At 50.7% G+C, this 26,604-nt stretch overlaps 1 protein-coding gene, 1 long non-coding RNA gene and 1 other non-coding gene across 3 annotated transcripts in view; 2 read left to right on the top strand and 1 right to left on the bottom strand.

Annotated features, from left to right (window-relative positions):
* Rtl1 (retrotransposon Gag like 1) lies at positions 1 to 26,604 on the bottom strand. The gene is made up of 4 exons (XM_075948459.1): positions 26,349 to 26,604; positions 22,372 to 22,511; positions 13,676 to 13,744; positions 1 to 6,020 (listed from the first exon to the last, which is right to left on the bottom strand). Exon 4 carries the CDS (start codon positions 5,933 to 5,935, stop codon positions 974 to 976), a length of 4,962 nt encoding a protein of 1,653 aa, XP_075804574.1. The 5' UTR covers positions 5,936 to 6,020; positions 13,676 to 13,744; positions 22,372 to 22,511; positions 26,349 to 26,604; the 3' UTR covers positions 1 to 973.
* Positions 16,875 to 16,951, top strand: LOC142835418 (small nucleolar RNA SNORD112). Its single transcript, XR_012907847.1, has one exon. It is a non-coding gene; the product is annotated as a small nucleolar RNA SNORD112 (small nucleolar RNA).
* Positions 22,479 to 26,604, top strand: part of LOC142835168 (uncharacterized) — a 51,324-nt gene continuing 47,198 nt past the window's right edge. The window contains exon 1 of the long non-coding RNA XR_012907760.1: positions 22,479 to 26,131. This is a non-coding gene — a long non-coding RNA (uncharacterized LOC142835168). The remainder of the gene's footprint in view (positions 26,132 to 26,604) is intronic.

Below are 26,604 nucleotides of genomic sequence, written 5' to 3'. Positions count from 1 at the left end.
GTGGGACAAAAGCAGAAGTGGGATGTGAAAATATGGGAAGGAGCTCTTTCCCATCACAGAGAGCAGTGGGTCTGCTCAGAGCACTCTTGGTTCATAGGCACAGTGGGCTGGGTGTCCGGGGCTTCACCAGTGTCCTTGGGGGCTCCTTTCTTTATGTGGGGTCTCTGGCCCCTGCACTGTCCAGTTTTCAGTTTTGGAAAAGGGAGCCCCATTTGGTGGTACCACCTTTTTTTTTGGTGTCCCCTGAGTCTCAGGGACCTTCAAGGTGGACAAGTCTATCAGGTAAGTCACACTGGTACGTCAGATGCCCCATTGAGCAGCTCTGCTCAGGTAAGGTCAGAGTTCAGAGTTCAGGGTCAGCTGAAGTGTCAGGGGAGCCAGATCAGATGGGTAGTGTGGGGTGGACTTGCTTGCTGGGTGGGCTGCAGTACCTCGGGAGGCTGGGAGCGGGTAGAGGTGGGGCTCAGGGGAGTTGGAACACCGGTGTGGAGGTATAAGTCAGTGGAGCACCCGAGGTCAGTGTCCCAGGATGCACAGGTGGCCACACGCCACTCGGGTGGTGGTGGGGGGTTCTGGCATTTGCTTGCTTGGCTGTGCCTGCTGTGCCTGCTCTGCATCTGGCCTGGGGTGACAGGGTCATTGTTGCTCATCACTGCTTCCTCCTCTCATTGCTCTCACTCTCTGCTGTGGGCTTGGGACCCGGACAGCTAGGATAGGGTTGCGCAGTCTTGGAGAGTGAGGACAGGTTTGCACAGTCTTGGACAGTTTGGACAGGGTTGCATACACAGTCTTAGCTGGTTCTGGAACGCTGGTAGTCGACTAGTCCTTTAGCAGAGATGATGTTGCTGGTTGAGTTGAAGTCGTGGCCCTTCACAAATGGGTTCCCCTTGGGTCAGGAGTGGCAAGAAGGGGCACTGGATTTAAGCGAAGCTGGCTGAGGCACAAGGAAGGATGGCAGAGTCTTTGTTGTGTTTCAGTCAAGTTCATCATCTGATGAAGATAGTGTGTTGCTGGGTGGAGGAGGCGGTCTTATTCTGGAGGCCATGATCAGGAATCGTGTGAGGGCCTGGGCCACTTCGTCTCTGCTGATCAGAGTAAGTCGGCCATCGGCACCCAGAATGTAGAGTAGGCGGTTGTTGAGGAAAGCTAGGACCTCTGGGTCCAACAGATCTTGTGGGCGGAAGGTGACCGCTTCTTGGTCACCAAGCAGGGCTTCTTGCACGTCGTTGTCCTGCGCGTCCTGCGAGGTGTCTTGCAGGCCGTCATGCAGGCCACACTGACGGTAACGTTGCAGGTCGTCTTGCAGGGCTTCTCGCAAGACGACATCTTCATCACCAACGACGTGCAGCTCCAAGTATCGGCGCTCGTGCGGGCCAGGGAAGACGTCCTCCTCAGGGTTGGCTCTGATCCCGAAGAAGTGACACAGGGTGAACCAGAACCCAGGGGTGAATCGCAGGCCCCGTGGGGGCTGGGAATGCAGAGCATTACGCTGCCAGCACCTGGGCCGTATGAACATTTCGGCCAACTGTCGAGCGGGAATGGTGTTGGCACCCAGAAGAGGGGGCATCTGGCTGAACAACTGAATAAGAGCTGTGACCATGCCACTACCTGCAATGAGGCTCGAGTCCAGGATGAGTCGGAGTGTGTTTCGGGGCGGAGGGTACTCCACCTCCAGAGTGGGGGCACGCAGCAGAGAGACTTGTTGCCGCTTCACCCTCATTATCACCAGGAGAGCTGCCACACTCACGACACTCTTCCAGCGGAGCAGGCAATAGAAGAAGTTGTAGACGAAGGCCCGGACCTGGGCCATATTGATTTGGGCCAGGAAGCTGTTGAAAATCTGCTCTATTGGGATGGCGGACAGTACCTCCTGCACCAGGCTCTGCCGATTCAACTCCGCCGACTCTTGATCTGACTCGTCTTCACTGTCTTCGGACTGGGAATCAGAGGATGGATCCCTTTGACCTCCCCTCAGGGCAAGCAGCAGCAGTGGCCGCAAAACCCTGCCCCTGAAGCCTCTCTGATTTTGACTTCTCCTATAGGACAGGGCTCGGGTGTCATCTTGATCAGGCAACTCCATTACATCAAAATGGAAGTGAGAGAAGAAGAAGACCCAATGCCCGGGGAGAAGTACGGTGAGCCTGTCATTATTCAGAGAGGCTAGATCCTCTGTGTTGAGAAGGATCATGATGGGCTCCTCGGTGTTCTCCAGGTAGCGGCTCCACACCATGAAGGAAGCCCGAATTGGAAGGATCCTCAGCTCCACTTGAGGGTAATCCACCTCCATTGGGGAGAGTTTTCGTGAGTAGAAAGCGCAGGTAGCTTTCTTGCCGGTTTCTTCATCAGTTTGGATCAGGGAGGCATACAGGGATGACCCAGTGATGCCTGTTTCCAAGTAGAATGGGTTCTGAGGCTTTGGGTGGTAGAGAATGGGTGCCTTGCGGAAAGCCCTCTTCAGGCATTCCAAAGCCTCCTGCTCCTCTTCTCCCCAGTAGAAGGGCGCCGAACTTAGCAGCTGCCTCACCAGGGGCTCTGCGATGACGGCGAAGTGCTCCACAAAGTGGCGGTAGGGATACACGAGTTCGATAATGGCTTGGAGGCACCTCCTGTTTCCAGGGGCAGGGCACCCCGTAATGAGATTCATGAGGGTCTTGTTGAGTTTCACCCCTTTGGGGAATAGTGCGAAGCCCATAATTTCTGCTGTCTGGCGATGGAACTGGCTTCTGTCCAGTGAGCAGTAGACATTGTTATGGCGAAAGCGAAGCAGAACTTGGCGGACATGCTCGTGGTGTTCCTCCTGGGTCATTGAGTAGATCAGGACTTCTTTGCCACGGCAAATCACGTAGAAGCCTAGGATGTCTTTTAGGATAGAGTGAATCTCATTATCAGATTCGTCGGCAAATGAGCACAATGTGAAGGGCCGGTAGCATCTTATCTGGTGATCAGTCAAACCAAATGTTGCTTTCCATGTGTCTTCTGTGTGTGAGACGCTATAGGTCTCATTGATTCCCTTAATGTTCCTACGCAGCTCCAGTTTTGTGAACCATGCAGCTCCATGTAATTGGTCAAAGAGTTCTGGCATCATCTGTACGTAGTCCTGTCTGTCCGTCAGCATGTCATACAAAATCCAGTATTCCTCTTGCTGCCTGGCTTTTTGTTGCATCCTGGCTGCCACAGATTCCCAAGGCACCTTGGAAGGAGACTCATAAAAGACGTCGTTTCGATCACTGTCTCCAGCCTGCTGAAGCTCAGAGGGCTCTGATTCAGAAAGATCATCGGATCCGTCTGAGCTTGGCTGGTCGGAAGTCTCATCATCTGCTTCCTTCGGGTTAAACACGTCGGCCAGGTCTGAGTACGAGTGTGGCAATCCGGGTAGCAGGCTCACGCTGTATTTCTCCAGTGCGATGCATGGTGGGGGTGGGTGGAAGCAATTCTTCAGGCAGTAGGGAGAGTGGAAGGTGCAACGGCCTCTGGTCCAGTCGACGTCAGGTGCATGGGTTCGGAGCCACTTGATGCCTAAGATCACAGAGTACTGGGGCGAAGGTACGATGTCAAATTCAATGTACTCATAATGGTTCTGTTGGATGCACATCAGGGGTTCAGTGTACAACCAGATGGGTTCGTTGCCAATCAGGGAGCCATCCATGGTTTGGATTGCCTGTGGATAGGGTTTCTCATAGAGCTCCACATAGTGTTCTTGGGCAAACTTCTCATCCATGTAGTTCCCTTCTGCTCCAGAGTCCACCAGAGCCTGTACCGCGACGCTGTGGTAGGGGCTCACCCTCACCATGAGCAGCAGGAAGAGGTTGGCACGGTCGATGTCTGGATGGTACGTATGGGACAGCCAGCTGCTCACCCGCCACTTCTCTGGGGCAGGTGAGTCGATCCAGGTCATGTTCCTTGGGCGAGACTCGGGGGGCAGCCTGAGCACTGCTCTCCTCTCTGCCAGCTTGTCTTCAATTTGCAGGACGACCACCATCAGATTCTTCAGGGAATTCGGCTGAGGGATCCGGAACAGATAGTGCCTGATGTCTTCGTTGAGCCCATGGCACAGGTGGGCCTGCAGGACTTCATCTGGCCAGCCCAAGGTGGGTACCAGACTCTGGAACTCATTAATGTAATCGGCCACACTGCGGTTCCCTTGCCTGAGTTTGAACATGGCGTCTTCTGCCACACGTAGCGTCTGCCGGTACTCGAACATATCTGACATGGCCTGCAGGAAGCCCTCGTAGTCGTTTATGAGGGGGCTGTTCTCCTCTACCAGGGCATTGGCCCACTCCAAGGCTAGGCCAGACATATGGCGCATGACAAACTTAACTCGCAGGTTGTCATTGTAGAACATAGATGCATGGCTCTGCATGGTCATCTGGCAGAGCATGAGGAACTCATGGTAATCTCTTCGATCTCCAGAGAAGCGCCTGATGGTGGGCAGCTGGCCATCCTCCATGGCTTGTATCAAGATCTCCTCTGTCACTATGTGCTGTTGTCTGACATCTTGCATTCGGAGGAACATGGAGATGATGGTCCCCATCGTGGCCATGACTTCTTCCGGAGAGCTCCTGGGCTGACCCTCTCCTTCAAGCTCCCCACTTCCATCTTCCAGGTCAGTCTCGTAATTTGCCTGGCTCCCATACATGGAATCTATGCCATCAGTTGCCTCACTGAGTGGATCTGAACTATAGTAGGTCCTGTCCAGGTCTTCGTCACTGTATGAATACTCGCTTTCCTCATATGAGTAACTGGATAGCTCTTCATCAGTGGGCAGCTCTTGCATTTCCTGGACGGAGCCACTGGATGGCTCTTCTCCCTCCTGGACTGAGCCACTGGATGGCTCTTCTCCCTCCTCGACGGGGTCACTGGGTGGCTCTTCTCCCTCCTCGACGGGGTCACTGGGTGGCTCTTCTCCCTCCTGGACAGGGCTACTGGACTGCTCTTCTCCCTCCTGGACGGGGCCACTGGGTGGCTCTTCTCCCTCCTGGACAAGGCCACTGGGTGGCTCTTCTCCCTCCTGGACGGGGCCACTGGGTGGCTCTTCTCCCTCCTGGACGGGGCCACTGGATGGCTCTTCTCCCTCCTCGACGGGGTCACTGGGTGGCTCTTCTCCCTCCTGGACGGGGCCACTGGGTGGCTCTTCTCCCTCCTGGACGGGGCCACTGGGTGGCTCTTCTCCCTCCTGGACTGGGCCACTGGGTGGCTCTTCTCCCTCCTCCACGAGGTGACTGGGTGGCTCTTCTCCCTCCTGGACTGGGCCACTGGATGGCTCTTCTCCCTCCTCGACGGGGTCACTGGGTGGCTCTTCTCCCTCCTGGACAGGGTCACTGGATGGCTCTTCTCCCTCCTGGACTGGGCCACTGGATGGCTCTTCTCCCTCCTCCACGGGGTGACTGGGTGGCTCTTCTCCCTCCTGGACGGGGCCACTGGATGGCTCTTCTCCCTCCTGGACGGGGTCACTGGGTGGCTCTTCTCCCTCCTGGACGGGGTCACTGGATGGCTCTTCTCCCTCCTGGACTGGGCCACTGGATGGCTCTTCTCCCTCCTGGACGGGGCCACTGGGTGGCTCTTCTCCCTCCTGGACAAGGCCACTGGGTGGCTCTTCTCCCTCCTGGACGGGGCCACTGGGTGGCTCTTCTCCCTCCTGGACGGGGCCACTGGATGGCTCTTCTCCCTCCTGGACGGGGCCACTGGGTGGCTCTTCTCCCTCCTGGACTGGGCCACTGGGTGGCTCTTCTCCCTCCTGGACTGGGCCACTGGGTGGCTCTTCTCCCTCCTGGACGGGGCCATTGTCTGAGCCCGCCTCTGCCTGCGCCTGTGCCCCGCTGCTGCCTGGTGTCTCTTCAACGGTGTTGGATGAGCCCTCGGAGGACTCCATTTGTTTTGATGATGGATTCTTAAGCTCCATCATCGTCTCAAATGAGTCTTCAGAGGGTTCCATCATGTCGTCGGTTGGAAAGGACTGAGCTCTGAGGACAGGTAAGGTTGTGATGAGTGTGGTCAGAGACCGCAACCGTGGAGATCAGAACCTAGGGGCAGAAAGGGATAAAAGCAGGAGGAAAAGTAGCAATTTAGGGTCTCAAGATGTCAGGGTCAGATTCTCAAGGACAAAGCAGATGCCCAAGTAATTAGAATCAGAGGGAAACCAGAGAAATTCTCCCTGCATTCAATACAGCCTCCTCCTCTGGTCACTTGGGGCACCTCTGGAGGGGAGACTCAACCCCTGACCTGCCTCCCAGGCGGAGTCTAACTGCCCCGCCTGCCTCCTTCCTCCACTGGAATGAGAAATTCACAGTCCATAAATTTTGTGGAGCAACAGGCCCAGTGCGTCCTCCGTGGCAAGCAAGCACCTGGCAGGGCACACTTCTGGCCCATTTTGCCCTGGCACCCATGCCTGGTCAGTTTCCCTTCCTGTCTCTAGTCATCCGAAAGTCATAAGGTCACATCTCAATGCCACTCGAAGCCACTGCTGGCAGGCGTGGTGGTCTGGAGCATGCTTGCTCGGGGCGGGATCCTGCAGGGAGATGCTTGCTGTCTCACCAACTCTGGGGAAAGAGGAGAAATCGGGCACTTGGCCGCTCTCCTGCCTGTTGGGTCAGCAGCCAAAATAGCTCTTATTTCCTCCTCCAGGCTCCAAGCTGAGATAAGTGGGAGAGAGTGTGACTTTTGCTCTTAATTTTCTCCCCATAAATGTTTATAAAATGCCTACTGTGTGCTGAAAACTCGCACTTTTGTTGCTTTTTCCTAGGTTATACTTTGGGGGGTGGGTGGGATGGGGTGGATTTTTTGTTCTCAATTTGATTTCCATCCAAAGTCACGCTCTCTCCAGCGCTGAGCTGGAGGTTTCCAAACACCACCCTTCCCAGCCTCTCTTAAAATCGACCCTCCCAGGATTGCCCTGGTCTGCTGGGCTCCTGGAGCTTCAAACATCTGGCCTCAATTCTGTCCATGCAAACATTTCTGCGTGCCTCTCGGATCCCATCTCTCCAAGTTTCCCCTTTGCTCAGGCAGGAACAGTCTTTTCATTCCTACAAGCACTCCCTTTTCTCTGTCACTGCTGATCTCCTCCGCTACAGGAGTGTATCCAACAGAGGTACAAAGCTGGGTGAGAGGAGGGCACGGGACCTTTGAAATCTGTTTGTCCTGGAATTTTTGAAAATCTAGCCGTGGGAGGATTTAGTGCACAGAAATTGAATTTAAAGGGATGTATTGGTTTGCAAAACAAATGAAACTATTCACTACCCCAGCCGTAAAGCTATTGTCTTTATAAATTTGACACCTCTGTTCTCAATTTTCCTTTTGAGGGCTAGGCTGACCTATCAAAAAGCATACACAAAAAAAACCCAAACAACAATAACAACAACAATAAAAGCCCAAACCAAAAAAAAAAAAAAAAACAAAAAACAAAATGAACCCAAAAAGCCAAATATAAACAAAAATCTCCTTGCTGTTCTCTATGTAAAATTCCCATTGGCTCAAATTCCTACCTTCCAGCCAGATAAAGCATTTGGATCTGCAGGTTCTCAGAATTAGACATCCCCTTGTTAGCATGGCACTTACATTTGATCATGCAAGCCCTCTGATTAAAGCCTCTCTCTGGTTATTTACTGTCTGCAATATTAAATCCAAACCTTTTGTATAAACACATCCGACATGTAAACTTAACCAAAAACCCTTCTCTGCCTAAAATTAAAAAGGCTTTAGCACAATGCCTAAGTTGGACTTGTCATTCCTGGAGGGAGAGGTCACAGTTTCTAACCCTGTTGTACAAATGAGGTAAAACAACCATCTCAGAAACATGCACAGCATTTCACATAAATCAGCTCATTTCCTCTTCATGAAAGTTCTCCATGGCGTGCACTATTAGCGAAATGTAAAATTTGACTAATGCATCTACAGGTTCATCTGTCAGGCATAAAAAAATCTCAGCAGGTCTCCCCTTTAAGCTCACGGTTTAAAATTTAAATTTGTAGCAATCCGATTATAAAACTAGATGAAACATCTGCTTAATAAAAAGTCCACACTTAAGAGATTAACAAAATTGATCACATGAACGATTGACTCTCCTTTCCACCTTTCAACCAAACATCTCATGTTCTCAATATCTTAATAAGCCTGGATATCAGAAATTAAACTTTTAGCAGGATAAACAATATCTATCTTACAATTTTCTATTTAACACATACACATTTCATATCTATACTATGAAGTTCCAGTTGCTTAGCATAAATTAATTTTTAACCATGTGGTTTAATTGCTGATTTTTAACCATGTGATTTAATCAATACAAAAATCCACATTTCATAGGTCACCCCAGAAACCCTTGACTGCCTTCACGCCAAAGCTCTTAGATGATCACCAAAAGCCCATATTTCTTGCAACACGCACGCACTGGCTCCTGTAACTTCTGCTTCCAGCCTTGCAATGTCTCTGCCTTACCTATGAGACCAAGTCTTAAAGTGATCATAAAGTCATCCATTTCTCAGCAGACTGAGCCTGTTCAACACACGAAGTTCATGATGTCATCCCCCTAAAATCTCATCATGGAGGGAGTCCAAATTCCTCAGCATGGCATGACAGTGTACTCCCTGCATGCCTGTGTCCAAACCTGACATGCTGTATAAATGTCGTCTGACTTCTCTGCCCATGCTGTAGGTGACCCAGCCTCTCAGCACAGAAGCCTCACTGCCCCTTGCGCCGAGGGGCAGTGGGCATTCATTCATACATTACATGTCAAATCGACACACCTTGAACATAAAGCATGTTTTAAATCATCAGATTCCTTTGGAGACAAAACTCTTGACCATTTCCTTCCTTACAACCCTTCCTTTGCCAAATTCCAAGCAGCCCCCTCCCCACATGAAAGGATTAAAAATGGTGTCTCACCCCTTGCTCAGGATACAACAGTGTCCTCGATGTATGCCTGTGTCACATCTAACCACTCTCCTCTCCGCCGAACTCATGAACCGGAAGGAGTCCCTCCCAGATTTAAAACGTTGCAAAGTTTCTTTGTAGCACAAAGCCCCAAATTCTTAACAGACAACGAAGTATCTTAACATGTCCACTTACCTCCGGCCCAGTCTAATTTTTTTTTTAAAAAGACCAACAAATCTTCCCCCATCACACTTTAAGCCGTTTATTGGCTTAAATTCGAACGTTTTGGAGTGACATTAGACTCTGATATGTCATCCCTTAGAATAAAATTCACACATCTTTGCCCAGTTCATTAAATCTGAGCTTATAACTCCACCTTAAGAACACTGCAATGTATCTTAATTCTGCACTACATAAAAAGTCCAGATTCTTGGCATACAGCGAGCATTTGATTTCATAACTGAGCTATGTTATATCTATCACACACAAAAAACCTCACCGTGTCACTCCGTTAGAATTGGATAAATCAAATTTTTAAGCATGTGCAAAACTCTCATCACGTCAGAGCTTCTAAATAAATTCCAAATTTCTCTGCACAGTCTCCATCTCGGCCATGTCAGCCCTCTAATTAAAACCTTTCCTCAGCGTCAACATTAATCATATCTCCTTGGCATGCCCTGCGAGTCAAACTTTGGCATGCCCTCAACATAGAAAGTCAGAATGTTTGGGCATGATTCTTAAATGTGTGCCTGTTAACTTTCCTATTTACGATTTCTCAGTGTTTCTCATTGCTTGTAATAATAAAGTCCAAAGCTGTTAGCCATAAAATATGTTTTATCATGCTTTCTCCAGGCTTATCTCCCACAAGCAAACAATCTCACTATTAAGTTTTTTTTAAAGCCTTTTGGCGGAAGCCCAAAGCCCTTAGTGTGATAGAAAATTTTGATTCTGCCACCCTTCAAAATAAAGTCCAGATTTCTACCCCAGAAACCCAAATCAATTTACAGTACTCGCGCTCGAGATCTTTCCACACACTTCCAGCAATGCTGAAAAGTCCCACACTCTCATTTAACCAGGGCATTCTCAGCTCCCAACCACTTACATTTCATGTCCAGGATATAAAATCCAAGTGCCCCCGTGCTGACTGGAGCCTGGAGTGAGCGTATCTTGTGTTGAAATTATGTAGACCGCCCTGTATTCTGGGAGATCTAGACCTTAAATTGTTTTGCACGAAATAAAAAAATTTAACCATCTGTAACGCCCTTCCTAGTTTGTCTAGAAAGACTGAGTTTCGTGTCCCCGATTCTAAACTCATCTTGACTTTGTGTTCCCAGAGCTCTGTGTTTTTCAGATCTTTATTCCATTAGTTCACCCAGCAGTCTGTTCTCATTCTTTTTTGCCTTAGGCATCCTGCTTGGACCCCAGAGAACTGGAGATGGGTACCACCATGCAGCCTCACAGCAGCAGCCAGGAGGCGAACCCTGTACCCTGTACATTAAAGCTCTCCTGTAGCAAGAGGAAGGACCCTCTACTCCAGGTGACCCAGCCCAGGGATCTACCTCTCTGGGTAGTCATGGAGCATACTGAACGCCATTCTCATTCTCTGATGCCTCTGGGGGATCACCTAGGCTTCCCCTGTCTGGCTCTCCACTGACCACCCTGCATGCCTTTAGTCCTTCAGATTCATCTCAATGTCTGCTCTCAAACATTACATATATCTATATCTGTATCTGTATCTGTATCTGTATCTATCTATCTATCTATCTATCTATCTATCTATCTGTCTGTCTATATTGATTTTGAAATTTCTATCAAAATCTGGATCTTATGCCTAGAGTTGGAGCTACTCTTTGGGTCTTTGTTGGAACCCTCTATTCCACAACACTCAAGACAGACACCCCAGTCTCACCACTGCTAGTGTCCCGAGACTCGGTCAGGTCAGCTCCTTGCTTGCTTCTGAGCAAGTGGCCCATGGGGTCAGGGCTGTCACAGAGCATCTATGAAGGGTTCAGTGGGGGAGGAGCGGGGGGGGGGGCAAATCCCTCAGCGAATACCTTTCCCTGTACAGTAAAGGAAATCTGATTTTAAAAATAGAGCTTGGAAGAGGAGATGAAAAGATATTTAGGAGCAGAGTTGAGTGTTGAGCATGGGCCGGGGGGCGGGGGCAGAGGAAATAGGGGAAAGGTGAGGACAGGGGAGGAGGGTGGGAGCCCCCACAGGAGTCTAGGAGGAGGGGGAAGTCAAGCAGAGGAGCTGAGGGCAGCCATGGCTCTCCGAGACCTGCCCCGTCACCCCAGGGGTCTTGGCTGTACGATGAACATTATGTGAGGACCCCTGTTACTTTGGGCTTGTCCGAGACTCTCAGAGCCACTTAAGTGTGAAGGACACAGCCACCAAGGCTTAAAGGATAGGTGGCCTCAGAATAAATATCTTTTAGTTATTTCTCTACTGCCCTGGCCGTCTGGTTCCATGAATGGAAGTGCAGCACCAGGATAGGAGTAGACTTTCAAGGACAATGAGGGACACAAATTATGTTATTCATTTATTTTGTTAGAGAAATGTCATGGTCAAGATGTGTCCTTAGCAGGCAGAGCCTTAGGATCCTTGGTTCCCCTGGTAGAAAAGAGTGTGTTGGTCCTTCTTCTTATTCATCTTCCTGGGAAAGAGAGTAGGACTTCCCAAAGCCCCACAAGGAGCTGTTGTCAGATGTCAGGGTCTCAGTGGCCTTAGGATATCAAGGGAGCAGGCTGGACCAAGCCTGTCCCCAGATCTCTGCTTCCCACTCCACTCTGACTTGGACATCTGAGATGGGGAGACCCTTCACCTCTCTGCTCAGGAAAATAAGCAAAATTTCTTCCTCTGTGGTATAGACGGAAATCCTTGATCATCAGCCCCTCATCTTCATGATGGGGTAACTGTATTTTTTGAAGGGAAAAATCCCATGACAGCTTGCAAAGAGTGAAAGTAGATAGACCTTTTCAGTCTGGGGTTTCCTGCTAGGGTGGGAAGCCTCCAGCAGAAGACCCTCAGGCATGTTGCGGGCCTAACCATCCAGCGGCAGAGTAGTGCCCTTGACCCAGCCCTGTGTCCTGGCCCATGGCAGCTTGGGGGACAACTGGATCACTCTCCCAGAATAACCACGGAGGGGGAGAGTATGCCACTCTGGGAGGACCGTGGAGCCATGCAGGAGCACACCCTTCCTCTATGGGTTGCCCCAATTGCAGAACCAATCAGCTGCTCCTGCCTAAACTTCCCTTTCAAGGCGTGTGGGCAGAGATGAAGCCTGGATAAGGATGGAGCTTGTACAGCTGCCAGTCCTGCTGGGCCCCAACTTTCCATGTGACCTTGTTTTCCTGGCCCTCAGTTTCCCCATGGCTTTCTTACTTTCTTCCGGGGTTTCTGAGTGGTGCCTGGGGGGCTGCCCAGGCTGTGGAGGCAAAGGTAGGGTCTGAGTGAGCAGACAGTGACCAGGGACTCCTGCTCTGCCTCAGTTCTAATAGCCGCACCCAGAAATTAGGGTCCTAGTTGTGTTTAAATAAAACTCCCCCAGTCTACACAATGGTTGAAAACACAGATGGGCTTCTTCTGGCACCTGCCTTGACCTTACAGCTCCTGCCTGCCTCTGGCTCGCTCCTTCGCCATCACTGCTGCTATAAGGCTACATGGTGCACCTTGTCAGCTGCAGATGTAGGCGTGGGAGAGTATGTTAAATCTTGGAGGTGGGGACCTCAAGGCAGGAAGACCTCTTCCTAAGGGTTGTGAGAGGTAGGGTTAGGGCCAAGGAGAGAGGATGGCCAGCCCTGCAACCCCCACTTTGCTCATTTAGAAAGGGAAGGAGGTGTTCCCCTTTGTAAACTGTGCAAAACTGTGCCCGAGTCTGTTCTTCTTACTCGGGTTTTTCTGATTATTGCTTTTAGAACACCCACTCTAATTGCAGGGGTCAAGAATTAGACAGAATTGCACATGCAGTGTCAACTTTAATTTTCCCATTAGCCCCATGATGGGAACAAGCCCCGCATTGAAAAGAATACACCAGAGTCAACAGGTGGACCCGCTGTCCAGGACCCTTGGTTATCAGTGGCAAGAATGCAGACCCAATCCAGCGACAACCACTCTTACCCATTGCAAAGAGTGGTTGGTAACTATTTTATAAGGGACAGCGTATGGCCATGCAGAAGACTTAGGGATAGCTATAATTTTCCAATCCTAGTGAAATCTGCCCAGTGCTATACTCTATCTTGGTTTTAATGCCATCGTTGGAGGGGGTGTCATACCCCTCTGTAGAGTTAAAATGACTTTTGGAAGACTTGGTGCTGACATCCAGCACCCAGGAAGGCAGAGTCAGAGACAGAAGCAGGGCTCAAAGCCAGGTTTATCCCCTCCCCTGGTGGATGGCACAGGCAGAAACAGGTGCCCAAAGAAGGATCAGGCAGTTGCCATTTGGGGACCTGGAGGGCCTCGTGGCCAAAGGCTGCCTTCATTCCATGCTCTTGATGCTGTCAGTCTCTTGGTCTGACAGGCAGCCAGACACAGAAGTGGGGGCCCCAGTGTCTGCCTCCATCTCCCCAAAAGGCTTGTGCTGTCATTCCCAATCCATTTTCTCTATTTAGTATCAGCGGAGGGACAGGACAGGATAAGACAGCTGACTGAGACTCCACTAATTAGAGCTGCTCAAGTATTGGGTACCCCAGAAAATGTCCAAGCTAACCCTTTTACCTTTAGTCTTTAGCATGGCCACACCCTATTCATTGACCAGGTTTCTCCCTTTCTATTGGGCAGAGGCCAGCATGGAACCCCTACCCCTGCTTACCTTGGCCGCAAGTGTCCAAGTGGATCTCCTGTGGTCCTGCTGAACTCGATCCTCCCTTCTTTCACGAAGCTGTTGGATGAATGGATTTTCTTAGCAATGGAGGTAAAAATCTAGTGGTAACTCCCTAGTCCCTTCTCCTATTCCCCAGAACAGAATTACGGATTTAAAACATTTTTTTTCTGCCCTTTGCATATTTTCGCCAGTCACGTCTGGCGCGTGTTTGCACACTTGACTTCTCTCACTCCTTAGGATACTCTATATAGGCATCACTTTTTAAAGCTCTCATTTTGGAAGAGAAGAACGTGAGGCTTGGGGTCATACTGCTTGCTAACTTGTGTGGGCCTGACGGTCCTGTTGAAGACCAAGCAAAAGCCTAGTTCGTGACATGCCTTAGCCAGAGCCTCAGCTTTTCCACACCCATTCCTGGGACTTGTGTGTCCTGCTTTGGCCCTTGACATGGGCTCCTGAGCATGTGACAAGCCATCTCCTCATAGAGGACCCCTATTTTCTTCTCCAGCTAGTAGACAATAGATTTGATGTGAGTTTGGCACTCAGTTTCCTCTCCCAGTGACCTTTCCTACAGGGGGCAACTACTGGAAGATTTCCAGGGTGGTCCCCTCTTCCTTATGCTGAATCCAGCCCACAGTGACCTCTTTGATGGGGGTGGTGGTCAGCAATTGTTGCCTTAGTCTCATCTGTTTGAGAATTTGCAAATTTGTAGATTTTTTCAGAATGGAACTAACCGAAGCCCTTCATTTTGTTGCAGCTGGGGCTCACTGCCCCCTGAGGGCAGTGAGCCAGTAATTCGTGAGGGAGCCCTGGTCCCTCCCAAGGTGGCCTGTCTTATATGACCTCGGAGAGCCAACAGCCCCACCAGGCATGTATGCACTTTTTTCTTATACTTTCTGTTCTTTCTGGAAGAAGGGGCCCTCTAGAGGAGTAGAGATAACACAACCCTAACAAACTGGTACCCCTGTCTCTCTGGGTTTGCCCAAGGGAGGCTTTAATACCTGCCACCTGATGTGGGGATGGCCACTATGACACCCTGTTGGGTGGAGAGGCTTGCATAGGGTCAGGGAGGACAATTTGCCCTTTGAGGAGCTGGCTAACCTTTGAACCCTGAATATAGCTGCTTCCCCCTTCTGTAAGATTGGGGCAGCAATGCCCAAATTTTGATAGCTGAAATAGAACAGACTACAAAACACTTTCCAGGTGGGTAGTCCTTGCCCCATGCAAAGGTGCCCCTTTAGGAGGCCCTTCCTGCTGTGCACCCATTTGAAAGCCCTTCTCATCATTTTGGAGTTAAGAGAAAAACAGAGGGAAGGATCAAATGGGAAAACAGCTTTGCCCCCCCCTCCCCCCTCCGGGTGTTTTCTGGGTTTACACAGGCTTTAGGCTATCTTTGTCCACGTGCAAGTAACCCTGGGCTGCAAAACTGTAGGGAGTTCCGTCTGGATACTGGTTTTTTTTGTTTTTTATTTGTCATTAAAAATAGTTTGCATTTCTGAGATGCGAAATGAAGCAGGCAGATCCTTGCCTCTTACCTTAAGGTATTCACCAGTACAGTGCCCACTCCACAAATCCCGCGGATGAAATAGCAGAGCCTCAAGTGTGACAGAGGTAATTAAGGGCTGGCCGCAGGCAGAAGACTAGTTAACTCACCTTAGATTTTTTTCTCTGCCTAAAATCACAGTGGGAAACTGGTCTGCATTTCCTCAGAGGAGGCTGTTAACCCAGTAAACGACAAAGCGGCTTTGCGAGAACAAAGGTGGATGGGGTTTCAGATGGCTGAGTTTAGAAAGGGTTAATTTTTGTTGTTGTTGTTCAGGGGTCTCTCAGCCTCAAGCATTTCTCTGAAGATTTGGGTGTAATCATATTATCTTTGTCACACACGCAGCCCTGTGCGTGTTCTGAGAATCTGACAGCCTGTGACAGCTGCAGGGGCCTCACTAGCCGGGGCTTAGTTCGCAAGTGCAACTCGGGGTACCTTGCAAAGAAGGGGGCTTCTGAGGAGTTCAGGGTGCCATGCACTACCTGAATGGGTTAGCAGTGCCTATGTAGGACCATCTAGGTTAGACTTCCGCAGGTACATGGTAACCGTGTGTACCGCTCGGGAGTCAAACTGTCAGGGCACGCAGCAAGGCCCCGGCTCTTTGCCAGCAAGCAGGCTCCAGCTCAGGCTGCTGTGTCTGCGTTTCTCTAGAGGCCCAAGTCCCCTTTGCCAACATCTATCTCAAGTCACATTCCCTCGGAGTTCTCATTCCATACAGCTAATCCCCTAGAATGCGGGCCAGCGCATTAGCTTTCTGGGCCTCTTAAGGACCAAAAAGGAAAATGTTCCCCCATGGGTACATTGCAGACACTGAGGGTGGGAGACCCTGGAGGTGAAGTCATAGCTTTCGGCTCCCACCTGCGGCTGCATGTCACTGACAGGCTGCACAGGGCTAGGTCTTCAGTGTCACAGCCCATAAAGAAGAAAAAAAAAAAAAAGGAAAAGACAAAGATAAACCTTGAGTCTCTGTGTTTGCAGAGCTTGCTTTGGGCACCTATAAGTGGCTCGTCATTTGTCCACTAAAATGCTTGTTGAATTTGTTTTGGTTTGTAAAAGCCAGCAATAATAAAAAAATCCTTTAAACAAGCAAATAAAAAAAAACCCACGGAAAAGCTACCACACTAAATATTTATTGTAATTATACAGGAAATGTGCTGCTGATTAATCCAGGGGCTGGTAAAAATCAAAGTGCACATAGCGCTTAGCCCCTCCCTCAAGCCCCTCCTCAAATTAGGGACTATGGGCCTTCTAGGTGCCTGCATTTTTCTGTGCCTTTGCTTACATCTATAAACCCACTCCCGGAGTGGATGACTTTGTTCCTTTTGTACAGGGGCTATTTCAAAGCTAGTGTTTTTCCTTTTGCATTTTGTATCAGCTTGTTTCTCTTCCCTCCAGAATGTGCTTGGCAATAACAAAGATCCATAGCCTTCCTTCTGGTACCCAGCACCTCAGACTCCTGAACGGTGTGCACACTGGAGTTGCTTTAACCGTCTCACTGCCACTCTGAAATCTGGGGTCCTTTATCGTGGCAGGTGTAAGCAATTACTGAGCTCTCTGGATATGGGGAGTGAGCTCCCAAGTATTTATGACACTAATAGACATGAATATACGAATGCATACATTAGCAGAATAAAAGGCGGTATGCCTTGGACCAATGATAGGAGAGTGTCTATGAACAAAGCACCGTGATTAATCTGGTTCTTTGTAAAATGCAGAGGTCCATTAAAAGACAATAGGTCTGGTGTTTCCCTCTTTTTAAGAGCTGTTTAATATTCCGGCCTATGTATGCAACGCCGTGGCTTAGACCGTGTTCTATTATTGAAAACCCCAGCTGGACTGTTCTTCTCCAGAGGATGTGCACAGATAAAAGTGTGGTCAAATCCCTACTCATCAGGGCAGGTCATGGGTTCCCGCTTGCTCATTATATTATTTAAAAACTAAAGCCATGAATACATAAATAAAGGTGGTATCTACACGGATCAGCGAGAAGGGCATGCCACATACCCACATTTTAATTAACGTGAGCCAGCTCAACTGATGGCCGATTGAAAAAAAAACCTAAGCTGTTTTCATTTTATGCCATTGCTGATAGCACCGCAGAGAACATTCTGGTAGCTAAGCTTGTGAACACATCCCTGAGTGTGTTTACCCCAACTCCTTGACGGGGTGTGGGGGGTTGCTGAATAAATGATTTGCACAGATTTGTGTTCATTGAGCCATCTTTCTCAAATACCATTTTCACCTTATTACCATCTCGCCTTCCAATCCAGTCCTCTAGCTGACTTCCCACAGCTTCCGGAATGTCTTCCAAGGGGAAAGGGAAAGGAGAAAGGAAAAAGCCTGATACAGAATTCCTTTGAGCATCTGGCTTAACCTCATGCTCTTTTAGCCTATGGCCATCCTGGCCTCACTGTGCTTAGGGTGATGAATATCCTTGACATACCCCCCCCCCCCGCAGTCCCCCTCGCCGTTCCCCCCACCCCCCGCAGAAAGTAAACCCCTAATGTCTAAAATTCCTCAGACCATGGTCGCTGGAACTCATAGGGTTTCCTATTCTAAAGCTGCTTTCTTACCCCCTGTAATTTACTGAAGGGATCAGATGTCAATCACCCGTTCTTTTGTCCCTTCCAGAAACCCCTTGTGTGTTTCCTGAGACTGACTTCTGAGACCCCTGTGGGCAGAGGGCCACGTTGCATGCTGCGTGTGCTGGTGAGTCTGCATATCGCCACAATACAGCACGCGTATTGTTACACACATGTGCGCACGCACACACTTCCCATGCTTGTGGGTTGAGAGTCTCGTGATTAATTTTTCATCATAACTGTGGCCTAGTGATACATCTGTCTTTCGGCTCGCTTCTTGCCTTCTTGTCCCAGGATGTAATCATGGGAAAGAGCAGGTGGTGGCTGGAGCCGTCCTGACCTGGAACATACAGGTTTGTGAGTGCGCATGTTTGTCTTTGAGTCAGCCGTGCCTCTATGGACAAAGGCCTTGGTCTGTGAGTCCAGACTGAAGTGGGCTTAGTGCCCTTTCTTTTCTGGCATGGGAGTGGGCTCATGACTTGCAAATAACCATCCTCAGCTCTAATCCAGCTACAGAACAGACCCAAGCTGTGTGTCCTTAGCTAGTTTACAGGCGTCTCTGTGCTTTGGTTCCTCCTTTTTTTTTTTTTTCAAAATCCTTAACGTCTCTCTCACACACAGGCCCATTGAGATTCAGTGAGAAAATAGTTCAAATAAATAATCTGCTGCAGTAACACACGCAGGGTACCCAGTAAAATCCCAAGCTTGCCCAGCCCAGCCCAGCCCAGGCCAGCCAGGTGTCCCTGTGACCCCTCACCCCCGCCCCCCGCCCCCTCCGCCGCAGCTCCGCTGCCACGCCGCCGCCGCAGCCGCCTCCGCGGCTGCCACCGCCCCATGCCTTCCCTCTTCAGGGCAGTCCTGCCTTTTCAGTGACCAAGACTGACAGAAGCAAACAAAAAAGTCCCCAGAATGCATAAAACCTCCTGGCTCCCCTGCCCAGGCTCTTTACCCTTGCAGACCCTCCCAAGGGATCCCTGTGCCCTTCCCCAACACCTGGGGCCAGCCCAGCTAGCTACCTTACTGCTCTAACTTGGGTCTCCTGTAGTTTGGTGGACAGTGCATCTTATTTGCATATAAATAAATATAAGAAGTCAGATTGCTCCCAGGCAGCCTTTAGAGGCTTCCATTTTACAGCCTTTGGCAAGGATGGTTCCAGAGAACCAGTGATGGTTATGACCCCCACAAAGCTCAGCTTCCCAGTACCACAAAAAAGCCCAGCGCTGCCCCTGAGCCATCTGTGTGCTGGGCGTTTGGGGAAAAGTGCGACTTGCCTGTCACCTCTCACACAGAAGGGACCCTCCTCGGTTGCCTGCACAAAGCCTCCTCTATCCACTGTTTGGCTTCTTCACCGGTCAAGCAGACGTCTCCTCCGTGTGTGACTCTGCTTTCCACAGAAACCCATTTCTCAACTCCCTCAAGCCTGTATTTTATCCCCGAGCCTTGAGCAACAGGAGTTATCAGCGGATGCCGCCAGCAGAGTGTCCCCTCCCCACACAGCAGGGGCTAAAGGGCTTATTGCCTTATGACCCCAGCTCCCGGGTTGGACTTTGGGTGACTTTCTTAACAGAGAATCTCTTCTGAGCCCCATCAGGGTCTTCAGTCCCCTCTAGCCAGAAATGTTTATTCACAAACGTGTGTGTGTGTGTGTGTGTGTGTGTGTGTGTGAGAGAGAGAGAGAGAGAGAGAGAGAGAGAGAGAGAGAGAGAGAGAGAGAGAGAGGCAGGGGAGGAGGGAAAGTGTGTGTCAGAGAGAGTGTGTGAGAAAGAGAGAGTGAGGGAAAACGAGAGAAAGTGTGTGTGTGTTTGAGCGAGAGAGAGAGAGAGAGAGAGAGAGAGAGAGAGAGAGAGAGAGAGAGGGAGAGAAGGAGGGAAAGAGAGAGAGTATGTGTGTGCGCGCGTGCTCGTCTTCCTCCTCATCCATATCCCACAGGGAATCCTCCCCACATAATACTGCACAGGCAGTGACCTATGTGAATGTCAAATGTCCACTTTCAGAGTGACAAACAAATCCTTTAATAGACAACAACAGCCGAACAACAGTACCACAACCAAACACCCCAACAGCAAGGCTCCCCGAGTGCAAACTGCATTCTCAAGCCTTGCAGCCTTAACCCAGAAGTGGCCAGGCAGCCCATCTGTCCTCTGGCTGGCTCACCTGCAACACGATGCTGCCCCCGCTTGGCGGGTCAGAGCAGCCCAGAGAGCTTGGGCCCCCAGATGAGGGTTTTTGGGAGCTGGGCACTCAGGCAGCAGAAACGAGGGGGACTTTGCTCAAATAATTCTGTCATTTTTCAAAGTCTTTTTCCCTGCTCCTTTTGAAATATTTTTCTCCATGGAGATGTGACCCTGCTCAAGGTTTATCCAGTTCATCCTGATTGTTCCACAGACAAGAAAGCCCAGCCAGCCTTTCAGCTGTCCCTGGAATTTACACACTCACACATAACGTGCATACAGGGAGTTCGCACACTAGGAGCAATGTCAGGAGACTCCTATAGAAACTGCCGAGTGCAGGTCTATCTGGTTGAGAGGTCCCTCTGCTAAAAGCCCCAACTCACTCCCCCCTCCACCCCCCCCACCCCCCGTCCCCAATGAACCCACAGGAATAGGCCAGAAGAGTCAGTGCTCGACTGTAATGCCATGGGCTGCATCCATCAGTGTGTAGGCTCCTTAGTCCCACCACTGGGTAGGGTGATTTCACAAGCCCCCCCCCCCCCCGACTTCCCAGGCCACGCTGCAGCATCTATCCAACTCTGTGGCTAGGGCCTAGCCTCCAGATAAAGGCCTGCCGTTCCGATTACCAAATGGTACCTCAAACAGGTGGAGCCCACTTTCTATGCCCTCCACTCCCTTTCCCAGGCTGTTGCCTTTCCAGGTGACTTAGACCAGCACTCCTGGACTTGAAATCAGGCAGAGAAGACCCTTGGCCACTCCAGGTGGCCCTCCCTTAACAGGGATTTAGTTGCAGGGCAGCCCCCACCATCCCCCACTCTCCCAGAGCACTCACCCCCAGTCTCAGCGCCTCTCCCTCAGTGCCTCAGTTTGACCACCAACTATCAGTGTGCCTTTGCCATTTCACCTTTGGCGAGGTCAGGGCAAAGGTTAACAGCAGAGGTCACGCATCCTTACCCCAACCCCAGCCAGCTCTTCTCCAGTCAGCCCCACTTGTTGGCTCAGGACTCGGCCCCGTGGGAGCTTTTCCAGAGCCTATCTCATTGGGCTGCTAGCCAGCTAGAAAACACTGCTGCAGCCTCCCCACCACGTACCGGCCTCCCTCTCTGCTCGGGTGCCTCCAGTAACAGGGAGCTCCCTCTCCCCGGCAGGCTGCTTGGGGGCTCACGCACTGAGACGCTCCTCTCAGCCCTCCCCTGTCTGCTGCATCAGCCTCCGCAGCTCCACAGCAGCCTGCTTGTGCCGTGGCCCTCAGGTCTTTATGGGAGGCAAACTCCCTCTCTTCAGGGTCCTCCCTGTGCTGTGCTGAATAGCAAAACCCCCACCCACCATGAGAACAAGTTTGGGGGCCTCTACACCTGTCTGGGGGTGTTTTTCCCTTGGTCCATTACACCTGGGGCAGAGCCCTTTGCCCTATTGTTCTCCCAGTAGTCTGGGGGAGAACATGGTACTCCCCCCTCGGGGGGCAGCTGCTCTGCCAGTAGCTATTAAGCAGCTCTGAACCCTCTTGATTTTTTTCCTCTCTCTCTCTCTCTCTCTTTCTCTCTCTCTCTCTCTCTCTCTCTCTCTCTCTCTCTCTCTCTCTCTCTCTCTCTCCTCTCTCCCCCTCTCTCTCTCCCCCCTTTTTATGGCCCCTTCACCAGTTGCTAGGGAGAAGCCTCTTAATGCAAAGCCCCCTGCTTTTTTTTTTCCTGATGGAACGGTGGCTGGTTGCCCTGCAGAAGTGGGAGCTGCAGAAGCAGCTGCAGCAGGGCTGGGGGGCTCTCACTCTGCACAGCTAGGCTTGACTCTCACTCTGCGGTTGTGAGACCACACGATTCCCTTTAGTTTTCAGAGTCTAGGGGCTTTGCCTGTGAAATGGAGATGAGAGGTTTTTTCTCTCACCGGCTTGAAGCGAGGACTTAAAGAGAGGAGAGTAGCTGAGCCTTCACCAGACACTTCATAAACGCTCGTGGAGTCGGCAGTGGGACCCGGGAGGAAGGCGACACGTAACAAGTGTCATAGGAGAGAAAACAGGCTGGCCTTTCAAGACCCCACGCTGCATACACTCTGCAATATCTCCTGGCAGAGGCCCCTCTGCTGGCTTAATCGCACAAATCAAGCCAGTCAGAGGCAGCCCTTAGCCTGGGGAACTCACGGGAGATGGAAGCAGGCAGCAGGAACGCCATGCAGAGCCCACATCTGCATTTACTAGCTTTGCATGGTAGATAACAGCATTTGGGGAAAGCAGTAAGGCAGAGAAAGACATTTCCTTCCTGTCACTCCTTTGAAGGGCCAACTAAGAAAGGGAGGTTTAGGGAGGACAAACAACAGCAATCTCAGGGCATCCTCTAGACGGTGGGAAAGGGCTGACTTTCCACTCATTCACACTCCCAGACACTGCAACACACTTACCTCCTTCGTCCCTAGCGCGAGGCTAGGGCTAAAGTGATGATGTCAGTTGGCCGGTCGGCCGATCGCTCGGTCTGTCAGTCAGTCGGTCGGTCGATCGGTCGGTCGGTCAGTCGGCTTCCTGTCTTCGAACTGCAATCATTCTGAAGGAGAAAACAAACAGGGAAGAGTTTACCACACAGGAATGCACTCAAGGGCGGGTGGTAGCAGTGGGGATTTATGGAGCCCCCGGAAGAAGCCTTGAACTGGGATGTCTGTCTAGCACTCACATGGGGAACCTCACAAATAGGAGTCCATGATCTGTATTGGATTGACGAAGAAGCTAAGGCACAGTAAGGCCAAGTCCCATACTCACCGTCTCCCAGCTGATGTAACGTTCGGCCAGGATGAAACCCAAGGCTCTCCCAGGCTCCCTACCACACCCTGCTGCTGAAGACTGACTGGCGAGGCTGTGCTGAGTGTTGGGGGGGGTGATGTGGATGGGCAGAGGACGGATTGATTAGTTTTAAGCACCTCCCAGTGTACTTGAGATCTCGGCTCTTTTGTGGCCCAATCAGTTTGAAGGGCAGGTTCAAAATTAGGTGTAAGGACCTATAAGAAGAGGCTTGTGAAAATGATATTATTAACCTGATGAGGAGAGGGCCCCTACTTATCTTTAATCAAATTGCAGACATAGTGGGGGCTAGGATTTGTTTGGGTGGATGGCGAGCTAGAGAGATCCAAATGTTCCCGGGTTCTGGTGAGCTTCCTGGTGCAAAGTGTCATCTCCAAGTGTCTGGGGCTGAGAGCTGCGAACAGAGACCTCCTAATGCAGCCCCCTTATCTCAGGGAAGTGCCCTACACTGACCACTTATGGTCGGGGGGACCCCAAGCCCCTTCCTCAGATATAAACTGGGACCCTGAACCTTTTCTCATCTCAATTTGCCATCTGTGTGAGAGAAATAGAAAGCAAACATCATTCTAAGAGACAATTCCACTCCTATGTGGTAGAGAGAGGCACCAAGCATCATTTTAAGAGATGATCCCACTCCCATAACCTTTTCTGGTGATGGCTGCTGTTACCAGACACCTGTTTGCTTGTCAGAGCTGTGTTGAACAGGAGAACTCAGGCTGCTCTCCTTCCTACAGAGCGTGATGCAGATGGGGACAGGAGAGGGGAGGGGAGAGGTGACTCCTACAAAGGAGCAGAGAGCAAAGTTCTGCTTTGGATAGGAGTTGAGCCACTTAAGATTTGTGTCAACTCAGGGTGCAGTGGAAATGGTCCCAAATCTTCAGACACCAGCCAAGAGTCTGTGGCGCCCCCAAGTGCCACAAGGGGGCTGCCTGGGCTACAAGTTTTTGCATTCTTAAATGAGGAGGGGGAGGCAAGAAAAGGAGGGACCTGTGCTTTGGATTTCTGCGGCGGCGCTTTAATTACAGCAGATGCAGAGGAAGCAGGCGGGTAGGGGGGTGACAGTGTCCCAGGGTGGCTTCAAGAGGCCCCTTTCCCTCACAGGATCTGCGCTGCAATGCAGACGGGGCTGCGGCGGGCAAGCTGCTGAGGGTCGGAGCTGTCCGGTGTTTGCTTCCCAGAGTGAGGAATGAAAGATGAGGGAGAAAGCTTGCAGGGAGTGCGCAGTGGCCAGGCGCCCAGGAAACCCAAGGGAAGAGCGAAGATGGGGCCAGAGCCTGTGGCTGTTGCAGGAGCTTCAGGAAAGTGGGGGTTCTGGGAACAGTGGGGTAGTGGACCAGGCAGTTTTGGGGTTTCAAGGTGAGTCAGTTTACTGTCCTTTGAGTGAGAGCAAAGAGAGTGTGGAAGAAAGCAGCTGTGACAGCTTGGCAAGCAGTTTGAGGGAGAAAAGCATCAATTCTTATCTTTCCAAGGAGGCTTAATTAAAAATAAAACAAAATAGAAAACTAGACAGTGTGGCTGAGCTGGTTACTCACTGTGTGTGACAGGTGACAGTGCCGTTCTCTTAACTAAACTATCACAGCATCCCAGCAGGAGGGCACGCAGGCTGCTGTTTCTGCCTTCAAGAGAGATGCTGTGGATCTTTAGAGCTAGGGGAGAGTCTGGGGGTGCAAGCGGGGCAGCGGGGAGCTAGATGGCGTGCATCTGGGTGGTGTGCATCTGGTGGGTGTCTGCAGCGTCTGGGGGTGCACGCAGGCCAGCAGAGAGCTAGATGGTGTGCCTCTGGTGGGTGTCTGGAGGGTCTGGGGGTGCAAGCAGCCCAGTAGGCAGCTAGATGGTGTGCATCTGGTGGGGGTCTGGAGGGTCTGGGGGTGCAAGCAGCCCAGGAGGGAGCTAGATGGTGTGCATCTGGTGGGTGCCTATTCCTCAGTGCCCCCCAGCACTGGCACTTACCCTTTTGTCCACCCAATTTGTAGTAAGTGTTTCTTCAATCCTTCTGCCACTCGGAGATATCTGTGAGCCAGCCCCACAACATTCTGCTAGACTGAACTTAGACCCAAAGCCCCCTCTGAGCTTTGGGTTTCCCTAGACCCCACTTCTTACTGACTAGCATTGATTTTCACTTGTTGCTAAAAAAGAAAGCCAGCATTTATTATGGAGATTTTTCAGACAACGCAAGCAGAGAAAGCAATGTGTTCTTAAACACCGCAGTTTTAACTTTTTTTTTAATTTCATCATCTAGATGCAGAGCCCACGAAATCTATCTATCCTTGTGCTGCATCTGAGCTCTGGACCCTCCCTCGCTCCCCACCGCCTCAGTCCCCAGCCTTGGACTGTTTTGAGGCAAATTCTAGAGATCACATTGTCTCTTCTGTGTATCTTTGAATATTTATCTCTGAATAGGGGCTGCCCCCTTCATAAAAACATAAAGATGCTATCCATTACCCCGATTTTTATAAAAATACGTGTTAATACTATTATCTCAGTTAACCACTTAACGGCTTTTCTTTTCTGCCATCTAACCTCTATGCAGTGTCCAAATCTTCCTGAAGGACTCATAAATTTCTTTTATGATTGGCTTATTCTGATCTCTGCCCAAAGTACTTGCTGCAATTTCAAGGGGCCTGTGGGGTTCTCAAAGGTAAGTACAGCTTGAAATTCAGCGCTTTAACCAAGTACAAATTTAGTAAGCCTCAGTTTTCTCCCTGAAAATGGGCCCAATTCTGGGTACCTCCAAGGGCTGTCAGGCAAATTGGAGACAGGTACATACATATCCCCCAGCCCCATATCAAACAAAAATTAGACATGGCAGCCAGCAGCTGTTACTTGAATTATGCGTTTTTCACGGAAACCTCTGAAAGAGTTGGACTGCGTAGACAAGACAGAGCTGGCCATCATCCACAAAACAAAAGGCGCCTGGCAGGCCAGGGCCCCTGAGTGATTTAGACAGAGCGTGTACTACATCTCAACAAGGGCAGCCTGTAGCCCAGGGGGCTAGGGTCCCGGGACCCCCCACTGGGTGCTGGTCCACTAGGTGGCACTCTCTGCTGTGTGTCCAGGACAGACCACTCCCCAAGGTACCCAGGCCACAGCCAAAACATCCCAGGTAATTCTCAAACATCAGCTCCACAAGCCATGCAAAACGCAGTGTTTTTTCCTCTCTGCATCCTTCCCAGCCCAGTAGCAGAAACAAGAAAATGCAAACATTTCATAACAAATTACTGAGACCAAACACTAGACAGCCCACCTCCCTTTTAATTCTCCGTCCTAGCTACATCTGATTGCTCATTATTTTACAGATAAGAGGATGAAGAGGGGGTCAAGGATTTGCCCAAGATCGGCTAGTAAGCAGGACCCGGGGCTCCAGCCCAGGTTTGTATGATCCCTTTGCAAAAGAGAGAAGTGGAAGGATGGAGGGTCGTTCTGATGGATGAGTAGGTTCCAGCATGAATATACGTGAGTGCCTAGCAAGGCGGCTGTATGGATGATAAATGCCAGAGGGATGGGGGCATGGATAACACAGGCCAGCAAGCTTCCCTATAGATAGGAGACCCAGAGATAGAGGAGATAGAAGAAGGCAGTTTCTCACCAAGATCAAAGGCTCCCTGGCTCTTCCAGGAGAAGTTCCCTCTTTGCAGTCTGCTGGTGAAGCTCCTGCGTTCTGTGCAGCCTCCGAGTGGATTGATTGACTCAGGTGGTTCTGAGATAACAGGTGGCCGACCAGGTCACGAGGACCCAGTTCCAGCTATGGTGCTGGGGCTGCTCACTGGCAGCTCTCAGTCCCTGCTGCTTTCACGTGTGCTGGGGAACAGCAGGCTGCTGCCTCTCCACCGGCTCTCCTGGAT

This window comes from Microtus pennsylvanicus, chromosome 14, assembly GCF_037038515.1.
Source record: "Microtus pennsylvanicus isolate mMicPen1 chromosome 14, mMicPen1.hap1, whole genome shotgun sequence".
Taxonomy (NCBI): domain Eukaryota; kingdom Metazoa; phylum Chordata; class Mammalia; order Rodentia; family Cricetidae; genus Microtus; species Microtus pennsylvanicus.
The sequence above is the reverse complement of the archived record's forward strand: the minus strand, read 5'-3'. Positions and strand labels throughout refer to the sequence as shown.

What these genes read in the sequence shown, in the direction of transcription:
- Rtl1 (XM_075948459.1), bottom strand. Translation starts at nt 5,935, where the DNA reads ATGATGGAACCCTCTGAAGACTCATTTGAGACGATGATGGAGCTTAAG.